At 41.5% G+C, this 21,841-nt stretch overlaps 1 protein-coding gene across 2 annotated transcripts; it reads right to left on the bottom strand.

Moving 5' to 3' along the window:
* Positions 1-93: 93 nt before the first annotated feature.
* On the bottom strand, positions 94-21,420 carry st14 (ST14 transmembrane serine protease matriptase). 2 transcript variants are annotated; one of them, XM_051075853.1, is made up of 20 exons: positions 21,159-21,420; positions 14,310-14,460; positions 13,478-13,638; positions 12,187-12,257; positions 11,541-11,713; positions 10,752-10,787; positions 10,048-10,276; positions 8,562-8,701; positions 8,297-8,400; positions 7,763-7,872; positions 7,086-7,216; positions 6,472-6,576; positions 5,747-5,854; positions 5,264-5,377; positions 4,566-4,685; positions 3,905-4,085; positions 2,826-3,094; positions 2,131-2,267; positions 1,783-1,987; positions 94-237 (listed from the first exon to the last, which is right to left on the bottom strand). In XM_051075853.1, the coding sequence occupies exons 1-19, from the start codon at positions 21,183-21,185 to the stop codon at positions 1,826-1,828; spliced, it is 2,529 nt and encodes an 842-aa protein (XP_050931810.1). In that variant the 5' UTR covers positions 21,186-21,420; the 3' UTR covers positions 94-237; positions 1,783-1,825. The 2 variants fall into 2 exon arrangements, with proteins under 2 accessions (XP_050931810.1, XP_018543255.1); XM_018687739.2 differs by having other exon boundaries at positions 94-1,987; positions 21,159-21,419.
* Between the last annotated feature and the right edge of the window lie 421 nt (positions 21,421-21,841).

Raw genomic sequence — 21,841 nt, forward strand, 5'->3', positions numbered from 1 at the left:
GACAAGGTCTCACAAGACAAACAGTTATGCATGCGCAACAGAGTACAAAACGAGACTCCATCAAAGACAAATAATACAGGTAATGCAATTAGGTGTGGAGCAATCAGATAAAAGATTTTTATTATCAATGACTCTCTTGTAGAAAAATATACACAAACACAAAACAAAGAAAGGATATAAAGTATGTCCATAATCCAAATCACAGTCACAGTGTAGATGAAAATATCGCCCCACTTTCTGAAAAACACAAATTTACACTTGCATAGTTTAACTGTATCTCTCCATGGAATTAAAAAAGGTCCACTGAGCAATACCCCCAACACATTTTTCTTCTTAATTTTTTCCCCTTCAATAAATAATACTTATGCAAATCTTTGGTTTGCTTATCCAGAATGTAATATTTCCAGGATAAGTCAGAGATGAAGGCAAACAGACTTATAAGAAACCATTCGGTCAAATTTTAGATTTAAAAGTTGATTGAGTTGGTCATGGCCAAAGAAAGGAAAACTCTCACATGGATGAGAACTCATTTCATTGCTCTGGTAACTGGTGACGACCCCGCTGGTTTGCTTTGGCTCTCAGGTGTATGTGACTAAAGACTTCAATCATCCTGAGCTTAGCTAGAGACCTGGGCAAAAGCCATGAGTAAAGATGTAATACAAATACTGATCTAAGACCCCACCCCACCCCACCCCACTCCACTCCACCCACACCCCCCACATACAGATCAACAACAACTTAAAACAACTTCAGCATCACTCTAGTCTCAGATCAGAATTCCTCAAGGACCGTGCTGGTGTTTTTCACCTGTCTTAGCCCACCGGCTACAAATCTGGTATACTTAGTATTACTGCTGGCCATTTTCCAGAGCAAACCGTGGGCTTTTAGACTGATTAATGCATTTTCTACCTTCTAGGCAGCCTTTGGTTTTCATTTATATTAATATAATATGAAAATGCCCTGTAATGGATTTGAGAATAATGTTGTTCGGTTGGGTTTTTTTTTCTTGTTGTTCTTTCATTTTTTTTTTTTTTTGTCAAACTTCTGTTATCATCACGTCAATACAACTGTCTCTACAAGTTCATATTTATACTTAACTGATAAAAACTGAGACTAATGGCTGCCTGGCAGGTAGGTAGATAAAAATGCTTTAATCAGTCAAAAAAAAAAACATGCTTTGGAAAATGGTCAGCTGTGATGTATGAGTGTTTTGTAGCAAATAGACTAAAAGGAGCATTACGGCCTTTTAAGCTATAGGATTAATAAAACACTAGATTTATGGCTATCTACAGCATGAACCCACTGGCAAGATTCACTGCAGCTTAAGAGGATGAAGGCATCTCACCTGTTTAGAAATACATAATGCTAAGTCTTAAAATCTGTTTTCAGGGAGGATTTAGAAATTTTAAAAACTTTAAAAACTGCAAAATGTTCAAATTCTTTATCAATCTTAAAATGATTCCTGGAATATACATATTTTATTAGTTATACTAGTTAGTTATAGTGTATTCACCAGTGAAAGATGACATGTATAATGGGGATAAAAACACTGCACTAATTTACACCTTTAAAAACTGTGTGAGTCAACGTAGTGTGTGTGTGTGTGTGTGTGTGGGCAAAAGGGGGTTGGCAACCAAATAAAGTGCTTTAAGTCACTGATGTGAGTAGCTGGGTCCATGCAACATTACCCTCAGTCTGCTGCTACATGAATACATCTTGGAGAGACTTGAAGTCCTGTATCAGACTCAAATGTTCTTTCTCCATTATTTTTAGCACTCTTACGTTGTTCCCCGCTCTGCATCCTTCCCTGCTCCTCACAGCATCATCAAATCCCTGTCTCCTTCCTGATCCATTCTCTCAGCTTGGTGACGCGCGAGTAGACACCGGGCTTGTTCCGACGAGCACAGCCCTCGCCCCAGCTCACAATGCCGGCCTGGAACCACTTCCCACTCTCCTCAAAACACACCAGGGGGCCCCCGGAGTCTCCCTGGTGAGCGCGGTCAGGGGAGATCGGTTATTATATTGGGTTTGGATGTGAGAACATGATAATTATATGGGTGTGAAAACCTATCTGTATCAGCCCTTTGTCCTTTTCACTCTTTTCTGGAGAACATGGTTGTATGATCTCACCTGGCATGCGTCAACTCCTCCGGCCAAAAATCCGCTACAGAGCATTCTGGAAGTGACCTGTCCCTCCGTGACCACGTTACACACCGTGTCGTTGATGATTTTCACAGACGCCTTCTGCAGCAGCTGCGCCTTTTGACCTGCGAAAGCGGGACAAAGGGGTCAGCGCTCCGCCACGTGACCTCCGTGTTCGTCACTAACATCAAAGGTGTTAATGGGCTGGATTAGTGTTAGCTAATGAAGGTTTAAGAGGCTTCCCAGGAGAGCCGACGTCTGTCTTGATATATGGATATGGAAGAAGGCTTAATGGAATAGAGCAGATTAGAACAAGATGAGAGAAAAAGGGAGGGAGGGTTGAGCGGAAGAGAAGTATGTCATGATGGGAGAGATAAAGAAATGGGAGGGACATTAAAGGAAAGGAAGACAGGATGAAATGAGAAAGACATGAAGGGAAGAAGGAAGAAGTAGACAGGGAAAGAAGATGAAGGACGGAGATGAATAGCTCATTGTGAAAAGGATGGGGGAGGAGAGGGATGTCTTAATTTTGATGCGAGTTGGATATGCCAACAGGAAAGACACAATTGTAGAGTGGGTCAACCTCAATATAATAATATAGTATAGTAATAATCAGCTACAGCAAAAAACAACAACAAAAATGACTACAGTTAGAAGCAGCATCACCAATTCATGCATAATACCTCCTTCTCGGAGCGCGCCCCAGCCTGTGACCCAGCAGGCCATGCCTGCAGGGAAGACGTGGGAGGAAGAGGGTAGGCAGATGGGTTGGATGGTGTTAGTGAACTCCAGCGGCTCGCTGAGCTCCAGCAGTGCAATGTCATAGTCAAAGGTCATCTGGTTGTAATCTGGGTGGGAGAGGATCCTCTTCAATGGGCGGCGCTGTACGCCATCGTACTTATACTGGTCCTGCATGCCACTGTAGGTCTGCCAGTTGGATGCCACGTGGTTCCTGTGGTAGGATGTGCAGCATCATGGGGCAAAGGTTATGTAGCTTTACAAGCATAAGGCTGTATGAGTGGATGGAACATCATGGACGTGTGTACAATCTTAAGCCTCAAAAATGGCCAAAATGTTTCAACAAAAACTGAACATTAAAGGCTTTACAAGGGTATTATTTTCTACACTGTAATCTCATTGAATTGCCTTCCAGTTTCATGATATTGTTGCCACATTGTTGTACAAGTTACATATTACTTAGGACGATTTATAACTGTAAAGAAAACATTTGTAGTGACTTCCATATGTAATCTGGAGAAAGCTCACAAATTAAATCATGTCCTTCTGTATAACAAATATCAACACCAGTTGTGAATCTGTGAAAATGAACACATTCCCTGCTCAGTCACAACAGAAGTGGCCCAATCGAACAGCATGGTTAGTGCTCCACCTACAGGACACTTTGTTGAATACAGCTGTAATCTTTCATGGATGAGATGTAAATTCAGGCCCCCCCCAAGGTTCTTCTGAATTAACTGTATCATCAGGGGCTAATTTTCAGACTTTGCAATTTGTATATAAATGGTCCTCTGTTGTGCATGGTTCTATTTCTTTCCAGCAGAATGCGGATATTGAATAATGAGATCTAATAAAACGTTAAATAATGTGATGAATAATAAAATATAAGGGAAACAGTAACAGTTTATAGACCAAAGAATATGAGAGAGAATCTCATATACTCATACACTCTTATATATTTAATGGCATGTGTAGTACAGTTGTGATCTACATGAGAGCTGTGGATATTTAAGGCGTAACTCACGCTGGGTCGCTGGTGACAAAGCAGTGGGAGGCTGAAAGGAGCCACCTCTCTGAAATGATAGAGGCACCGCACACGTGGCCGTAGGTCATGAAGTGAAGGCTGACCTGCCAGGGCCACTCCCCCAGCTCGGCGTTCTGCCCTCCCACGATGCGGTTCAGCTTATAAGGCCTGGTGCCACAATCTGACATTTAAGAGAAGAGGATGTAAGGACAGAGGAGGGCCATTGGAGGGTGAGCGCAAAAAACACTAGGTGAGACCAGCATGAACGATCAGAAAATGAGATTAAGCTGACTTGAAGCCGTCATGATGCCGGCCTTGGCTGAGAATGCTACTATGACTCTTTGGAATCCTAATAAGGCACGCTGACATATTAGCTGATCAAAAAAAGAGAAAAAAATACAGACACACCCTGAGGCTCAAATGGAGGAAAAAACAAAAACTTCAGAGATGACAAGAGCCGCTTTCAAAGAAGAATGAAATAAATAAAGCAGTCAAGGCCTGGGGCTCTTTTCTAACAGATAGCCCAACGCGCAGCTCAACCCAACTCCTCTATAATCTAGTCTGAATGACAATGAAGAGATTAGCTCCACTTTCAGCTGTTTGAAAAAAAAATTAAAAGCCCTGCACTGCAAGAGGGAAGAGAAATTAAAACATATCTTACCACAGATGTCCTCATCGGAGTTATCAGAGCAGTCGCTGACGCGGTCGCACTCTGCGTTCACCTTGTTGACACATTCATTGTTCTTGCACTTGAAGCTGAAGTCAGAGCAGATCCCCGGAGCTAAGGTGGGGTGGAGACAGGTCGCCCAAAAATCAAAACACAGAGTGTATTCCAGTCAAAGTGTGAGAGCATTGCTAAGTTTAACCGGTAAAAATACGCCATGCAATCAGTGAGGGCTTCAATGTGAGGCTTGAATGCACAATGCATAGTGATTGAGGAGCAGATTGCATTGATTGGGCGTATTGATTGGGGTTGAGGTCTAATATCCCTCCTTATTCACAGAAGTGAAAATCAAAAGGAAATGCTAGAGTGCCCTCTGTGCATGTTTGTGTTGGTGTGTGTGTGTGTGTGTGTGTGTGACTGAGATAATGAGTGAAATGGTAACTGATAAAGAGTGAAGTAGAGAGTAGAAGGAAATTAAAGAAAGAGCAAAAAAAAAAAAAAACAGTGCACTGAAAAATACTTCAATTTAAGAACAATTGAGTCTCTGGTGTAGCATCTTTGTAAATCCTAAAACTCCACTGAGCTGTGGATGAAGGTTAATTGGTCAAAGGTTAGTGTAACATGCCTGTAAATTACTCCGGTGGGAATTTTCAGATGTGAATCTAGCTAGGAAGACAATAAGCGCTGATGCTTACAGGTTTTACAAGAGGCCTCGTCGCTTCCGTCGGCACAGTCCTTCTTATTGTCGCACACAACATCCTGGGGCAGACAAATCCCATTCCCACAGCGCCACTCATTCTCCTCACAACCTGGGGGGTGGAGTGAAGCGGTGTGATGAGAATATGATGGCAAAACAAAGATGAAAACTTGAATAAGGAGACAAGGCAATAAGGTTTAGAGGGACATTAGCAGTGCAGCCAGGGTGGACATTAGCATCTGTCTCCATTCTTCTTGGGTGTTATTACACATGATTAAGCGTCTCGACAGATGCTGAGCAAATTGGGCAAGGCTTCAAACAAACTCCATTACTGATAGAATAATGACTGCACACAGCCCAGGAGTCAGTGACCAGAGCATTAGCGGTGATGTTCCTTTAATGTTAGCACAATTAGCATAGCATTAGATAGAGTTTGTATCCCCTGAAGGGTACTTAAAGAGACGGGGGTGAGGATACTTACTGCACTGTTTCTCATCGCTGCCGTCTCCACAGTCGTTGACGCGGTCGCACACCCAGAGCTTCGGTTTGCACAGGCCGTTAGCGCAAGCAAACTGGTCGCTTTCACACTCTGAGGTAAAAGAAATTCCACATATTTAACAGTAGAGGAAGATGTAAATATGAGTGATTTGAAAGGGATGTTCAACACAGATCAGTTATAGAAACAGAACTACAGCAAGATATTAGCTGGAGAAAATAGTTGAACAGGAAACAGCTAGTTCGGCTCTATCTGAAGATAACAAAAAGTGTCTTCCAGCAACGCCAAAGCTCACTATTAAACACATTATGAATAGTTTATTAAATTTATATTAAAACCAAAGTGTAAAATCAACAGGTTTTACTTTTACAGAGGCTGTGCGTGAGGTCATTTCTCAGCTGTTTGCACTGACTGACTGTCTGGAGTGAGGCAACCTCACAGTGAAGAGAAGACTCTAGGAAATCACTGCATCTGGCCAAGAAATAGTCTCACACATTTCCCACCGTTTCTACTCTTTAATGCTACACTAAGCTAACTGGATGCTGGCCGTAGCCTTATATTTAAAGGGCACATATAAGATCTTCTCATCCAACTCTTGGCAAGAATGAAATAAGAGAGTACTTCTCTTTAAGGAGCTTAGAAGAGGATATATAAGGAATGAGGAGGAGGGAAAGACAGAAAAGGTATAGTTGGGTCGAAGGGCAACTTACGGCACTTCATCTCATCGCTCATGTCGCCGCAGTCGTTCCAGCCATCACACTGCAGCTCTTTGCCAATGCAGATGCCAGAGGCGCAAGCGAACTTGTCGGGGCAAGCTGTTCACAAAACAGAGAAAAGAGGGAGCGAGCAGAGAAAAAAAAAGAGAGAGAGGGGGAGAGGGGGAGAGAGAGAGAGAGGATGACAAATTGAGTGAGAGGGACTGACAGTGTACGTTCACAACATCCGTCATGTGGCCAAAGCTTGTTGATCAGAGCAATTATAAATCCATTTCGGTCAAACTGGGAGACAACTTAAAGAGCGGAGGGTATTGAAAGCGGAGTGCTCATGACTGACAGTGGCAAATAAAATGGACCCAATAAACAAGCTCTCTGGTGATTAGTCTAGCTCTTGAGTTTCACTGCTGCAGTTTCTAAGCCTCTATCTCTAAAACAGCTCTATTTGACTGTCAGTCAGCTGCCATCTTGCAGTCTCTCAGACTGCACAGTTACTCCCCCTGTCTTGCTCCATAATGGCAGGCTATGAGTGTCACTGTCACGTCGCAACATTTCACCCATCTCGATGAGTGTTGTGTCAATGCGGGTGCCAGAAAAGACTTTTAACTCACGGTTTGAGGGATCATACGCGCTGTACTGTGCGCTGAAGCCTTTGTCGGTGTAGGACTCGTCGGAGTGGAAGTGCACGTCGAGGACATTCTTGTCGCTGGTCAGAGCCAAAGAGGACATTTCTCCACAATACCTGTGGCACAAGACCAATGTTAAAAGGACAATTCAGGTTTATTACAACCTGGGTTTAACTTTTGGAGTCCTAGTTGTGATGATAATGTTCTCACTGAGGTAATTTGCTGGGTTTAAGGAAAAGGGCAAAATCAATACAACAAAGTCTAATGGGGCAGGAGTTATGAACGACCAGACCACCAACAGATTAGTTAGATCATGTAAAGTATTTAATTTGAAGGTAAAACAGGAAGTAAATGTCAGTAACTGACCAGGTAAACATCATTTTACCATTCACCTTAGTTTTCTCTTCCAGATGTTTGATCGCCCTGGGGGGTTTGGCTAAAACCTGCATGACTGCATGCTTGACTGCTCATGTTTTAGTCAGAGTACCTCTCACCTTTTTGACTTACTAAGAACAATGTATTTAATGTACTAATTATAGGAATGATGCCAAAACCTCGAAATAAGAACCAGGTTAAATGAAACTGGAATTTTCCCTATGATGCACGCACTCCCTGACATGTAAAACACACAAAATATGTCATTTACATGACTTAAGTCTTACTTGGTGCCCATAACCTCCACATAGTCTTTGTGGCACACACGGATGTCCACTCCGGGCTCTTTCATGCGGAACATGTTGAACTTAATGCGCACCTTTTTCCCATCAGGGACCTACAGCAAGGAAGAAGAAGTGGTTGGTTCATAAGGACCTTATTTACCATGCATGGCACCCCTCCGCCTACACACAAAGACATGTATCTATATACCATATAAATGCAAGCACACAAGCAACACACCCAAAAAAGCAGTGGGTGCACACATGCATGACCACACACACACACACACACACACACACACAGTACAACATACAGACCAGCAAACAAAGCTAACACACAAAACACTGCAGCCCAGCTAGAGCTGCAGCAGCAACAGCAGTCTGACAGATGAAGATAGAAGAGGTACTGAACAGCTTGGCTTCTATAGTGCTGCCTCAGCATTCCTCTCATGGCAAGCTGAGAATGGTGGAGGAGGAGGTGGTGGGCGGAGGGATTTCAGGTAGAGGAGGGGGGCTGGGGAGAGGAGCAGTGTTGCAAACCTTGATGGTCCACTTGCAGTCCACAGCAGGGGGATAGAAGATGGGGTGAAGCGGGGAGGTGAGGACGCCTTTGTTTTCGGAGAGGACACCACCGCAGGTTTGCACTGAAAAGAACACGCCATATATTCACTCTCTTGCATGGCACATTGTCATTTGTTTTGGGTTTAAGTACAAAACAAAAACCAAACAAATCTAGGTGAACTGTTGCAGATCTAGCGCAAAATGCAAAGTTGGCAAAAGGATGGTGTTATGTGGCCTGAATTACCGACAGACTTGTCGATGACTTTGTATTCTGCCTCAAAGCCTGGCCTCTGGACATCACTGTCAGTAATCATGTTAATCAGCATGATGTTGCCGGATGACACCACCTGCAGAGGGTTGGAGGGGGGCCTCTGACCACACTTCCTGTGAAAGAAGGACAAGTAGAGCACAAATCAGGTACGATCACAGAGACAGAAAAAGGTGTTTGCAACAGATTGTAGTAAACGTGACCGTGAAGCCTAGGCTGAATGATGCATTTAGTGAATGTAGTTTTACAATTCCCTAGGATGTGTCACGTTTAGGGAGCTCAAATACAGCTGTAATTCTTTTTGGTCAGATGCACTAAAACATCAATGCAGCAAACAAGTTTAAAATACAAGAAAAAATAATTTGGGGGAAAAAAAATCAATAGATAAGCAGCGAGAGGTGGTGAAAGAGATAAATAAGGCGAGATGTGCCAGCACTAGATAGAAATTGCTTAGGCGGAGTTTCAAAGTCAAACATTAGGTACATTAGCAAAAAGTTTCAACACTGCTGGCGGCAGAGCCATGGAGGTGTGAATGACGCTGCAAGAACAGCAATACATCTACCTCCAGTAGAATAATGTCATTATAGAGTATTATATTATGGCTCTCATAAACCCCATGTCACCTTGGATAAAGCTGATCGCTCAATAGCATTATAAAAATTTTATGCATCACTTGGTAACGCGTATTTGTTTGGCAATGGCTCCTGAGTTTGAAATTGCCTGCAGCTACAACTGATGTTGCATTCAGGAGCCTGTAGTTTCAGAATTTTACCACTCCCCAGTAGACAGACTGCAATTACCCACAGTGGTGTAGCAGTATTCAGGTTTGCACCCTTCACAGATTTGAAAGGAGAGGTCTTTTTGAGCCAACTCAATCTCACTGAGGTCTCAAAAGTTAACAATAAAATGGGACATGCAGCACTGAAGGCTTTAGAGCCAAATCGAGGAAAAAAAAAGAAAAGAGTTGTAATCACAAAACCAGTGAAAGGAATGAAGTGGAACATGTTTTCCACCCACATCAAAACAGCTTTTACTCCTAAATCCCTCTGCAACATTTCAGTCAAATACAAAGTGATTCCTAGTGGTTTGTCCTCTGGGAATCATGTAGAGCTATATTTCCCCTCTCTCTGATCTTCAAGGCTAAATAAATGAGACAAATGTTGGTCGAGCCCTATCAAACAAACCCTGCTACAGAGGTTTAAGGCAAAATGAGAGTGTGATTTGTGTCACAATTTGAAGTTCTGTAGGAGCAGAAATGAGTCAATTTACTGGTTTCTTTTAAATAAAATTCCTCTCCAGGGGTAGGCATTAGTACGAGGAACACTGTGCTGAATAGAGAGAATGATGGCAAAACCTGATCCATCCATCAAGGATTTAACCTTTAAAGAGCATCTGTAAGACTTTCTACCATGGCCAATGTGTTTCCCAAACCCTCTGGATGTTCACAGCCCTGTGAACTTACTCTGTGATGGTCTGAGAATCATCTGGGCTCAAAGAGTCATAGATGGAGACAAAGTCATCTGAGCAGTCGTCCTCGATGTGGAAGAAAGGGAAAGAGACAGTTATGACTTTGTTCTCCGAGGCTCGGATCTGCCACTGACACCGGGACTTGGGGGGGTAACCTGTGGGATACCCTGGAGACGAAAATCTCTTCGGATTTTCTTCAGCCTCCAGGCGGTGGAAACACTCCTCTGGGAGTAACAACAGCAGTTATATCACACAGCGTTCACACACATATGGAACTAGGCAACAGTAATTTACAGCTGGTAAATTAAAATCTGATCTTCATTATGTTCTGTATCATCTTCTCCTCCTGCTCCTTTTCATTGTTAACACTATGTGAATACTATGTAATCACAAGTTCTTCCATCATTTATGTGTGTGTAAAGACAGATGAATAAGGATAGCACAGCCACTATGGAAATGTAATGTAATGTAGCCTAATCATCCTGAGGGTATAAATCACTAGACGGTGTCAAAGAAAAGTGCCAGGCACAGTGACTGACTCGCCCTGGCCTGATACAGGGTTCTCAATCTCCGACTAGAGCAGCACATGTACAGTACAGGCCAGGCCAGCCATTCGTTACAGACTGGCAGGAGGGTGAGCATCTAGCCAGCTGGAAAATTACAGCTGCGAGTGATTGAAATGGGACACGCTGTACTCACGGGCTCTGGGGTTCCTGGCCATGCGAGGATCTGTGACTGGAGACAGAGAGGGAGAGAGAGAGAAAGAGAGCGGGGCATGGGGGGGGGGACGGGGGGCGGCAGAGAAACAGGAGGAAAAGGTAAGAATGGGTCACTAAAGTTGGGAGGCGGATAGAATTTGATGCATGAGCCTAAAATATTTGGGTTGCACATTTTCTGTTCCATTTCCCTGCGGTTAAGGGAACTGGTGATGGTGTGTAGCTCTTTCTGCTCCATCTCACCTTGCCCTACAGCAGCAAGCCATACATCTCTGTCTAACTATCTGGGACAGCAACATCAAATCATACCCACAGAAATCATTTTAAAGAGGACCAAAACCACTGAGTCACAGGGCCAGCGCTTGGCTGGTGGCCAGGATGTGGACAAATGCAATGTGAATGCTGAGAAGACAGAAGGAAGAAAAATGGCTGTCTCAAGCCAGGCCAGGGCCCAGCTAATATCATTAGAGGATCCAAACAGCATAAAATGTGCAATCTCAGATGCAGCACAAGCAGAGAGGTCTGGCTTATCTATTATCATCTTATCAGCACAACTCAGAGCGAGCTCCTAGAATACAAATAGAAAGCATACAGAATACCAATGCTGATAGGAGTTGACAATGACCTTATTCAGATCTGTATTCACAGTGCTTTATCTTTGCTGATTGGTAAATGTCATATTCCCAAGCCAGCTATAGTAAACACCAAGTTGTCCCTATCTGTCCGCCCCTTGGTGTCACCCTCCCTCACCCTTCCTCCTGGTGGTACCTACACGAGGCAGTGACTTCACTGATCTTGGTATACCCGGGGCTCGCAACACTGCGCTGCTCCTTAATGCCGTTTTCCAGGACCTCCAACACCCGCTCCTCTGAGAACTCCGGCACAATGTCATGGTCTTCGAATGGGATGTCAAACTGGGACCAGTAGTAGGCTATCACACCCTCACTGGTAGAGGAGAGAAACAAATGGAGGATGGGAGGGGAAGGGAGGGCACAGACATACTGTTAAGTAACAAGCGTCAACATCTAAGAAGAAGCAAAGATAAGTGGAACGTGGGTGATTTTGATGACTGGGGGAAAAAAAACAGTAGCTGCATGCTCCATCCACACTCTGCATAGTCATAATGTACTGCCACTGTTTATGCAGTACTTCATAATTCACTACAGTGCAATGCTACACACATAACCGAGTATGTTCACAAGTCAACAGAGCAAATCTCTAACCTTAATTTTGGATGTGCTGAAAAATGCAACAGACTTGAAACTCTCAACCCTCACAGATCAATGCAACAAAGCTTTTCCTTCATACAAGATTTAGTGAGAAGTTTCTTTTTTACTCTTAAGTTTTCACAAGCATTACAGTAGACAGTAGTGTGGCAGCATTAAAAAAATTAGAAGAGCTCAAGATCACAATGGTACCTGAACGCAGTGACCACTGATTCTGTGTGGAATTGTGAGAGGAGTGGATCTTCCTTGTAATTTTCCACCAGCTGTGAAGAGAAAAAATGTATTTTTATTGAACCGGGCACGTACAAGATTTCTGCTTGTCTGCCTAAAGACAAAGCACAAATTCAGCATGTTAACATAAAAAAGGGGGGTTCTCGTGCAAAGTGCATGACAATGGGATTCTCAATTAACTGTCTCGCCTTCAGCTGCACTGAGCTACCAGCTGTATCAGACAAGGATACAGACAAGTTTGTGGCTTTGAATGCAGGTCACTACCGTGTACAGTGCATGTACAGTACAGAGCAAGTACTATTTTTCGGAAAAACTGCAACAACACAGAGTGAGGGGAAAGTCAAAGAGCATTTGACCGGCTGCAGGGGATGAACAGGTTTCATTTGTATGGTTAGTGATAAAAGCAGAAAGCAATATGCAGGGAGAGGAAGAGGACTGTTCACAGGACAAAGTGGGCAGTTACCATAAAATAAAATATCATGACCAGTTTCAAAACTGGTTTCAAAACTTTCTAAAGTTTAAGTCAGCAACAATGAATGCGAACCCATTGCCATTTTACTAAACCCATTTGGGAAATACAGAGGAGATAAAAATGCAATTTTCAAGGACTCCTCATGCAGACAGGTGGTGCTAGAGTGGCAGAGTAAAGTTGTTGGATAACTGGTTTAACACGTTCAGCATTTGTTTACTTGAAGCCATACCTGCCGTGTAAACAACATCCCAGATCAGACAAGACTCTTTAAAAGCTATCCCCTTTTAGTTGGACGCAAGAGCAAACCTAGTACATCATAAACCTCTCCCCCAATCACCTAATCTAAAATTCAAGTCCACCACTTCCACTCTAATTCTCACCCTGACACCATTACTTCTGTAGCTTTTCACTGAGAAAGTGTGCGCTTGATGGGGTTTAAGCGAGAGGGTTTCTTTTTTGTTATTAACATGTTCCTAAGTGGTGCTGCAAACATCTCCACTGTCTCCAATAATAGGAGATGCTGCTGAGGGAATCACTGAGGGATTGTACAGTGTTTTATTCCACCCACACAAATGTGCCTTCAGCAGTTTCTGTGCACTGCAAGGGGCATATTTAAAAAAAGCATTTCAACAACGCCAAACATCCATTGCTAATTCTTTGTTGAGAGAAGAGAACTGGTGGTGTAATACTCTACTCAAAATAGTTTGCAATAAACAATGTAGATGATGAAAAAGGGGAACAAAAATAGGAAAGCCATGTTCTTTTGGGTGTCAAACTCACAAATGTCTCCAGCTTGTGCGCCAAATCCTCAAATTCCTTGCTATTCGTATCCTCCAGCTTCTCATCATATGGTACACCAACCAGCTTCATATGCCCACTGAAGACCTGCACTGATGAGCTGCGCTGCTGACTGAGGGTGGCTTCTGAATCAGCATCTTTAACTTTGGAGGAGAGATGAGCAGATAAGAGTTAAAAGTGTTTGATCAGAAAAAAATTGTACAAGATAGCTGCCTCTGATGAAAGAGGAGACTCTGGGGTTGAAACAGGCCTTGAAGCGCTATTTTAAAGTTGTGCGGTGTGATCTCATATTGAGGAGACAGTTTGGCTCTCAGAGCAATTAAAACAGCCAGTTGAATCAAGGGGCTGTTTATCAAGACTTCAGAGGCCTTTTTATCAGACACGGTATGTGTAAATGACGGGGAAGCTGTGCCATGGACTCTGTGACATTTGTCTCTTTTGCATTATTAAAGGAGAAAGTCAGAGCTGTCAAACAGGCTAACACTAATGGGAAATTACAAAGTCCAAACAAGCCACTCTTAAACTCTTAAATCAAAGAGCTGTGCCTTCACAGCAAGTGGAAATGATCCACTTTACAGTTTCTGATATTATGCCCGTCTTGGCAGTAAGTGATGTTGGCAATGTAAACACATGGAACTTCTCATTTAATTCTACCAATGGTAACCTTCATTTATGCACAAAAATATCAAGAGGATGGCCAACATCTCATGACTTTTAAAAACATATTCAAATATATAAACGCATAACACTCCACTTCAAGTCTCTATTGTGGATGATATAATAGAGGGCAGCTTCTTGTTTATATCATACTCACAGACAAACAGCCAAATGAGGAACGCTGTAACACCGGCGAGGATGAGAAGTGCCAGGAGAACCCCGACGATGATGGCGGTCTTCCGCTTTCCGCCTGACACCTTCTCTTTGCTGGTTAAGAAGTCGATCCGCTCGTGGCGGCCGTTGCGGCCCTGATGCAACAAAAAGAACAAAACAGAGTCAACAAACATACAGCAAGTGATGCCATGTTCTAGGTATAGATAACATCTGCTTTGATTAAAATGTGAACTACAGCGAGAGGTGTATCCCTGCAGTGTGTATAAAATCTTAACATGTGGATATGAAATGCAGTAGCAAACACTAATCTTTTAGTTTTACCCAAACATTAAGATAGATCTGCAAATTATCCGACCAGGATTAGGTCATCAACAACAAATAGCTTTTTTCCAAATTCCATACAGACAAATAATTTGTGGGTCATTAGTTGGAAACCTCCAAAAGACGTATTTGGTTATACAGTATGCATCTATAAAGACATATAAGTGATTTCCTTTAAATGGTAGACTGTGGTTACCCACATGCCACAGTCTTCTCTTTGACCACACGAGGTACTAAATGAGCATTTATGTGAAATTATCAAAATGCTGACAACTAACAACAGAGAAACAACACAGTAAACACACTAACCCCATAGCTGCTATGATAAATGCAGCACTGTTCTTCATACATATCTGTAGAACCTAAATAGAGAAACATCTTTGATACCTTGTCACCAACTGGTTAACAAAGAAACTGTAATCGATGAAGACAGGTTAGACAGGAACAACAGGTGATTTGACAAATGGTGCGAAACAAAGTAAAATATAGTGTATGTAATATGTAGTAACTGCTGTATAATGACTCAATATTGAAAAAAATGTGATGTGAAACACCTTACACTGCTTTCCAAGGAACTTGATGACAAGTTCAAACAGGCAGCTGGTATATATAGTTCATAAAACTGGCCAAACCTGTTTAGTAAATGGGACAGAGCTCCCACACATCATACCTCCATGTATACACATGCACTGAGAAACTGCATGATGAGTAGGGGATAACATAGTGGAGAATATGGGCATAGCGCTTCAGGACTACGTGCGTGTTCTGTCGATACTGCGTGTCTGTTGAGCTATCTCAAGTGGGCGGACTAAGAGAAAGGTTTCAGGCCGCTTAGTAATCAACACACACTGAATTCAGTGCCTGCAGCCCATGAGTGAAGAAGCCCGAGTGCCATTAGGGATGGAGAATCACTTTGGTATTAAATCAATTTGTCAGATGTGCTGCCCCTTAAGATGGGGGCTCAATTACATGAGTCTCGATGATAACTCATGGCAATTAAGGCCTATTCTTACCCAGCCTGGGCTTCCACACATGCTTTCTAATTGGAATCTCTAACAGCAATCATGGGCCAGAATGAGGGGAATCATTAGAGATGGGGTCAGCAAGTGCTCCAGGGTCTCTCTCTATCAGTCACCCTGATCACAGCCTAATAAAACCATTACATACTCTTCATCATATCCCATTCTTCACTCCCAGAAAGAAAAGCTATCCCATTTTTAAATTATGTGTAGCATTTTTCTAAAATACCAGCCCAGTGTGCAAAGCCATATTAAAAACAGGAAATAGTGTCTGTCTGTCTCACAATGCTGAATTATGAGGAAAAGGCACAACTTGCTGATGCAAAAAATTTTTAAATAAATAAATAAAAAGACTTTATGGTGAATCCAAACGTTACTATAGAAAGTGAAGGAGGACATTGAAATCAGTTACCGTACTAAGGGCAGACTAACCAGTCTGACAAGTAGAAAATAAGTCACCCCTGCTGTGAGGTGCGGCTTTAAAAAAAAAAAAAAAAAAAAAAAAAAAAAAACCCTCACCCTCTAGAAGAGTTTCAACACTGGTCCTTATTAACAGTGATTTCTCACACTAATCCACATTTTTTTCAGCAATGTATGTACTTCACTATGACTTTGAGGTACTGGCACATAACTTGATTATTTATGTTTAGTGGACTTCATATTGATTCGCTACATAATTACTTACGCGATGACTGCATTTACTGGTACATGCACAGCAAACAATAAAATACAAACAGTATAGGAAAAGTCAAAGCTAATGTTGCATGTGCCATTTTCAAAATTTAAGTACTGTACTTCATGCATGTTTTCAATATAAGACAATTACATTAACTCAGGTAAGAAACTGAGGATTTTTTTCCATTCAAATCTTCCATGTTGACCTTAAGTTTCCATGCTCAGTAAATCAAACATTAATATATAATGATACAGAGCACAGGGCTGCAAGAACTTAAAAAGCCTGCAGCCCAAACAACATCAGTCATGTGGAATATTTTGTATCAGTTCTCAGTTGATCCATATGAATTGAGGAAGACATAAGAAATGGGAAATAATAAAGATGAACTGAGTGCAAAAGACATTAAATTGAAATTTAAGCCAAACTGATTTATTCAAAAAAATCATATTGGAGCCAGATTCTCCACTACATGGCAGTTAACTGTCAACCAGATTTATCTTAATACATGGCAGAATAGCCAAAAGAAACCTTCTGTCTTTAAGTGTGAAACCACACAGGGTGAAACTGGTTGGTGACTAAACTATCTCTGCCTCTGGTGATGTGCAGAGGCTGTTGACTCTCAAGTGCCTCCTACGTCAGTCTTGCAAGCGTCAGGTTTTTTGTTTGTTTGTTTTAGCCACCTGGACACCCGTTAATTCCATTTTTTAATCTTCTCCTGTCTAATTTCTTTGAAGGCAACCACACCTCATCTCCCCTCATCCCACAGTCAAAGTGAGCGGGTGAGTCCCCCAAAGATTTTATCAAGAAGACATTTTGACATGTCACAGTTAGAAAAGGAAAGGTGTAAACAATAAAATTAATAAGTAATGGATGAATTCCATTTAGCTGCTTCGGGTTCAATATCCTGGTATTGCACACGCTGACTTACTGTCAAACTGTTATATCCTGTCCCCATTTTAGGGCAGCAGCAACACACCTGGTGATTCTCTAAACCCTAGTCTTACTGGGTGTGAACAGCATTACGTAACTGTCTGTTCATACAGGTGCAGCCCAATATTCTCTCTCTGATATGCTGATATTGTACCTATTTGACCTATTTCGTATCAGTTTAAAACATATGGATGCAGGTGTTCAACACTGTAAAATAATTCAAGATATCCAAGATACAGAAACAACTGCAGCCCTCATATTTATACATGTTCATGGGGAGTGACTTCTGTGATATCTTGTTTCCACTGTACCACTTACGGTTCTACAGTCTATTATAGTGTGCTGCACCAACTCAAGAAGATTGCCAACATACTTTGAACATTTTCCAAGAATTAGCTCAGGGGTACAGCTTAAAAGAGTACTCCACCCACTGAGCTTTGTGCTCCTGTAACACAGGTGGAATCACAATGAACAGAGAAATCAACCTGTTTATTCCATTCCTCTTCTTTGTCAAAATCTGGCACCTACATTACCCACAATGCAACTCGACCACTGACAGTTCAGTCAAGAGATTCAGGTGTATTTTGCTAGTGGTGGCTAATGTAGCCTCAAGTCGTTAGCCTCAAACAGACACGGGGAGCATGCTACACAGGTCTGATGACCTCAGGTCTTTCTAACTCCATACCCCCAAACTTTTTTAAATCTACAGACCGATGCTGTCATGAGTGACATCAGATTCATCTAGAGGCACATAAGGGTTTATACAACTTTTTTATACAACTTTCTGATGTGTAGAATCAGCAGAGTTCCTCTTTAAAAAGCTTTCTATGCCACCTCCACGCTCACTACCCCTGATCTATCCTATCCAAACAAACCAGCCTGGAGACTGCAACCAAAAGGCCCAATCAAATGCGACAGCCAATCAATGCAATTTAGGCTTCAGCAGTCTCACATTTACTTTCAGTAAACAAACACCTACACACATCTCTTAACCGGCAGTAGCCCCGAGCAGACATTAGCAGTTAGCCTTTTATTCTGTAGCATCAGGTAGCTGTGTATGAGGAAGACTGGTGCTACAGCCTCGTGGCATATAACCACCTCGCTGCTAAAAGTGGAGGCAGGTGAAAGGATGGGAGAAAAAACATAGGCAAAACATCCCTCACTGCATCGTCTGAATGAAGAACAATTCTGTCACTTCCCTTACAATGAGTCAACCTTCATGTTGCGCACACTGACTGTCTAATCTTATGCAAACTCTGTACCAAAACATGGCTACAGGTAAGGGACCCTGTTAAAGGGCAAACAAAGCCAAAGCTAAAGACTAAACTTGTATCCCATTTTGTCAGTGTTTCTGAATGTATCATTTAAGCACATCAGCATGGCATTCACCTCACCTCCTCTGTTGCTCAGTTTCAACATGACTACCCTCGAAATGTGGGCTGAAATAAAAAAAAAAGCAGTATGGCCTTGCCTGAAGAATTATTCACTGATTTCCCTGCTGAGTCACCACACAAACAGAGAACAGACTGACTACATTAATCATAGTGTTCCCATTTGATCCAGTATCTAAGACTGGCCTCATTGTCTGTGTGTAATCAAATATTAAGAGAGAAAGAAATGTTAATCTATCAACAGTTTCACTCATACCACTTATATAATTTTATACAAGTATCTGCTCAGCTTTCAAGAAGAAAAAGAGCAGAGTTGTGTCTGATATGTTATATTAGATTTACATTAAAATTTACAGCATTTGTGGGTTTGATGGCAGTTTTTTTAAATGTTAGTTTTGTGTGGTTTATCCATGTAAATTGACAAATATTTCTGATATAATAAAATATCCATCCATGTCCTGTTCCAAAAATCCACAAATAGAAACTTCATGCTTATTCATTCACATACATTTCTTACACAAGAGACAGTACTTTTACTTAATATTATTTAATTCATGCCAGTGTGTAGCTCATTATTTCTTTGGTAAATCTTGCATGCAAAGAATAACCTACATAATTTTGAAAAAAAAGGGAAAAAGCAGCACTTGTTTTGTTAGTGTACTTGCTTTGCTACATCTTCACAGAGGCAAGGTCAAGCAAGAATGCATGCTTGGCAGTTCACATGTTTCAAATACCTTGCATCATGAACATCCCATCATCTCTACACCAGGCACTTGACAATATGCTACAGATTCTTTTAAGTCCTTGTTAATGTCACTCTATACTGAGAAAGAAAAACTGTTTCTTTTGCCTGAATCCCTCTAAGCAGTACACACACCGATACAATACAGTGTGTATTTTGAATTTGAGGAGAAATGGTCAAAGCCTTGTAACCATTAATGAGAGAGGAGTTTACCTTTGTCAGTCTTGTCACTATTTTCTGCCAGCATCTTGTGTGTGTTATGTTATGTGTTAACAAGAATTATATGGGCATTTACATAAGCATGTTCCAGGAGAATCTGACTTATAGGGTAAGCGACATAAGCTTTTGGCAGTTTTCACATCCCGTTATCACTTACAATAAACACCTGCTTAAATATTACACTCCAAAAAGACGTGATTTTGAAACAAGAAGAGGCTGATTTGGTACCTGATACCTTTTTACTCAAGAAAATGTGGTTTCATTCAATAATAACACACCAAGAAATACAACTGTGTCACATACACACAACAACTACAGCCAGTGGGAATGAACTACCTGAATATGACTACCTGTTTGCAGCTGCGCTACTGATGCCTAACCACACCTGTAGATTTTGAACAACAGTTACACAGGCAGATTCTTAGAACTACTCCTGTCTTTCTAAGAACAGTTTGGACATGACTCAGTCAAATGAGGCTAGACAGTTCCTGAACTACACCATTTAGACTTTGGAAAATACCAAAGTAAACGACATTCAGCCAGCTTTAAATGAAAACATTATGTTTTTTCATACATTCAGCAAACACAAACAAAACAAGGAGTGTAAATACCAGCTATTAATACTGACACAGTACACGCCTCTCTGAGGCTTTCAAGGCCTCTAGCTCTTACTCCGCATGAAACAGCAGAGATCAACTCTTCTTAAAATCTAACCAGATGGTAGACTATAAAAAATGTTCATACAGCTTTGACACATTTCTCTCTATATAAAGAAACTCAACTTAAAACCAACAAACAAAAATCAATATCATGTGAAGCTGAGCATGAGGAAGGATATTTCCCCTGTTAACTGACACATAACTGCCTTAGTGACTGAAAGAAATTGCTTTGTTTTGTAAAGCATGATAATGAGACATGTAAAACAGATGAAGCATGACTTAAAAATACAGTGTGGATAAAAAGACTCTGCAGAATGTATAATTTAATTACCCGCATTTCAAACAATTATTTAATATGTAATTTAAGTATATTATTCATCACAGTATCTTTTTTCTTTCTGAAGGCAAAGTAGGTGTAAATAAATAATCCTCTGCTTTTTCCCACACTCGTGTTAACATCAAAAATTCAAAGCGTTCAACTTTCAAGGCTTTCTCTGTGTGACAGCACACTGGCCAAAATGCAAACGCCACAAGAGGACTAATTTTTAACAAGTTCTTACTTAAGTGACTCTGGTTTAATCATTAATTTAAACATCTTTAATGGTGGGGAAACTCCATCCTAGTATCAGTGTTAATCCTGGGAGCCCAAAAACAAACTGATGGTTAAATAAATAACTTTATAAATAACGCTGTCGAAGGTTAAAGGTATGTGGGGCAAGTGCGTGACATGTCAATCACTTCATGTGCCTGATTTCTGTACACACACATACAACAATCAATATCTAGGCCCAGCAAACTCCAAATACGCGGCGCAACTACTGTGTCTCATTGTGGAGGGAAACAAATTGTAGTGAATTAAATGTGACAGAACTTACGTCGTATTCATATCTGGCGGAATTCATCTTCCAGAAACGCTCCAAAGGGAGTCCAACAGGAACCAAGACAACTCCTCGTTTGTACCTTGTTACTTTATTTCTCTAGAGTGTTACAGAAATATGAATCTGCAGTGTCTGAACCAGAAAAAAAAAATTACGGTCGCTAAATCCGAGCGGTAGTGTCTCTTCCTGACTCGTCGATGGCTGAGAACGCCGAAAATACTTGAAACCGACCTCTTCCTCACACACCTATGGAACAAGCCACGCCCAAAAATACCTGCTGCACCGGCACTGTGGGCCTTCAGGGGGGGTGAACCTATGACTGTCCTCAAATGAACCGTAAGACCACAACGAGTAGCCGGCCATGAGTTCTTATAAGCAAAGATACACTGATAAAGTTTCATTCAGCCACCTGTTGCTGCACTGTTTTGATAACATGATTTAGGCAATGAAAAAGGAAAAGGAGCTTTTTGTTTACTTATTTTCATACCGTGTGTTCCCCCTGCTGACCGTTTGTGGATGTTGCTGGTGAATTATTTGTGTCGATGATGTCAGTGATTAACTTGAATTGTAAATACATGCTATGTAATAACGTCAGTTTATGCACTGCATATAAAACATATAATACACAGTGCAATACAATGCATTATAGTTGATATAATTGGTTTTGCATTGCAAAAGAA

Source organism: Lates calcarifer, linkage group LG15 (assembly GCF_001640805.2).
Source record: "Lates calcarifer isolate ASB-BC8 linkage group LG15, TLL_Latcal_v3, whole genome shotgun sequence".
In the NCBI taxonomy this organism is placed as follows: domain Eukaryota; kingdom Metazoa; phylum Chordata; class Actinopteri; family Centropomidae; genus Lates; species Lates calcarifer.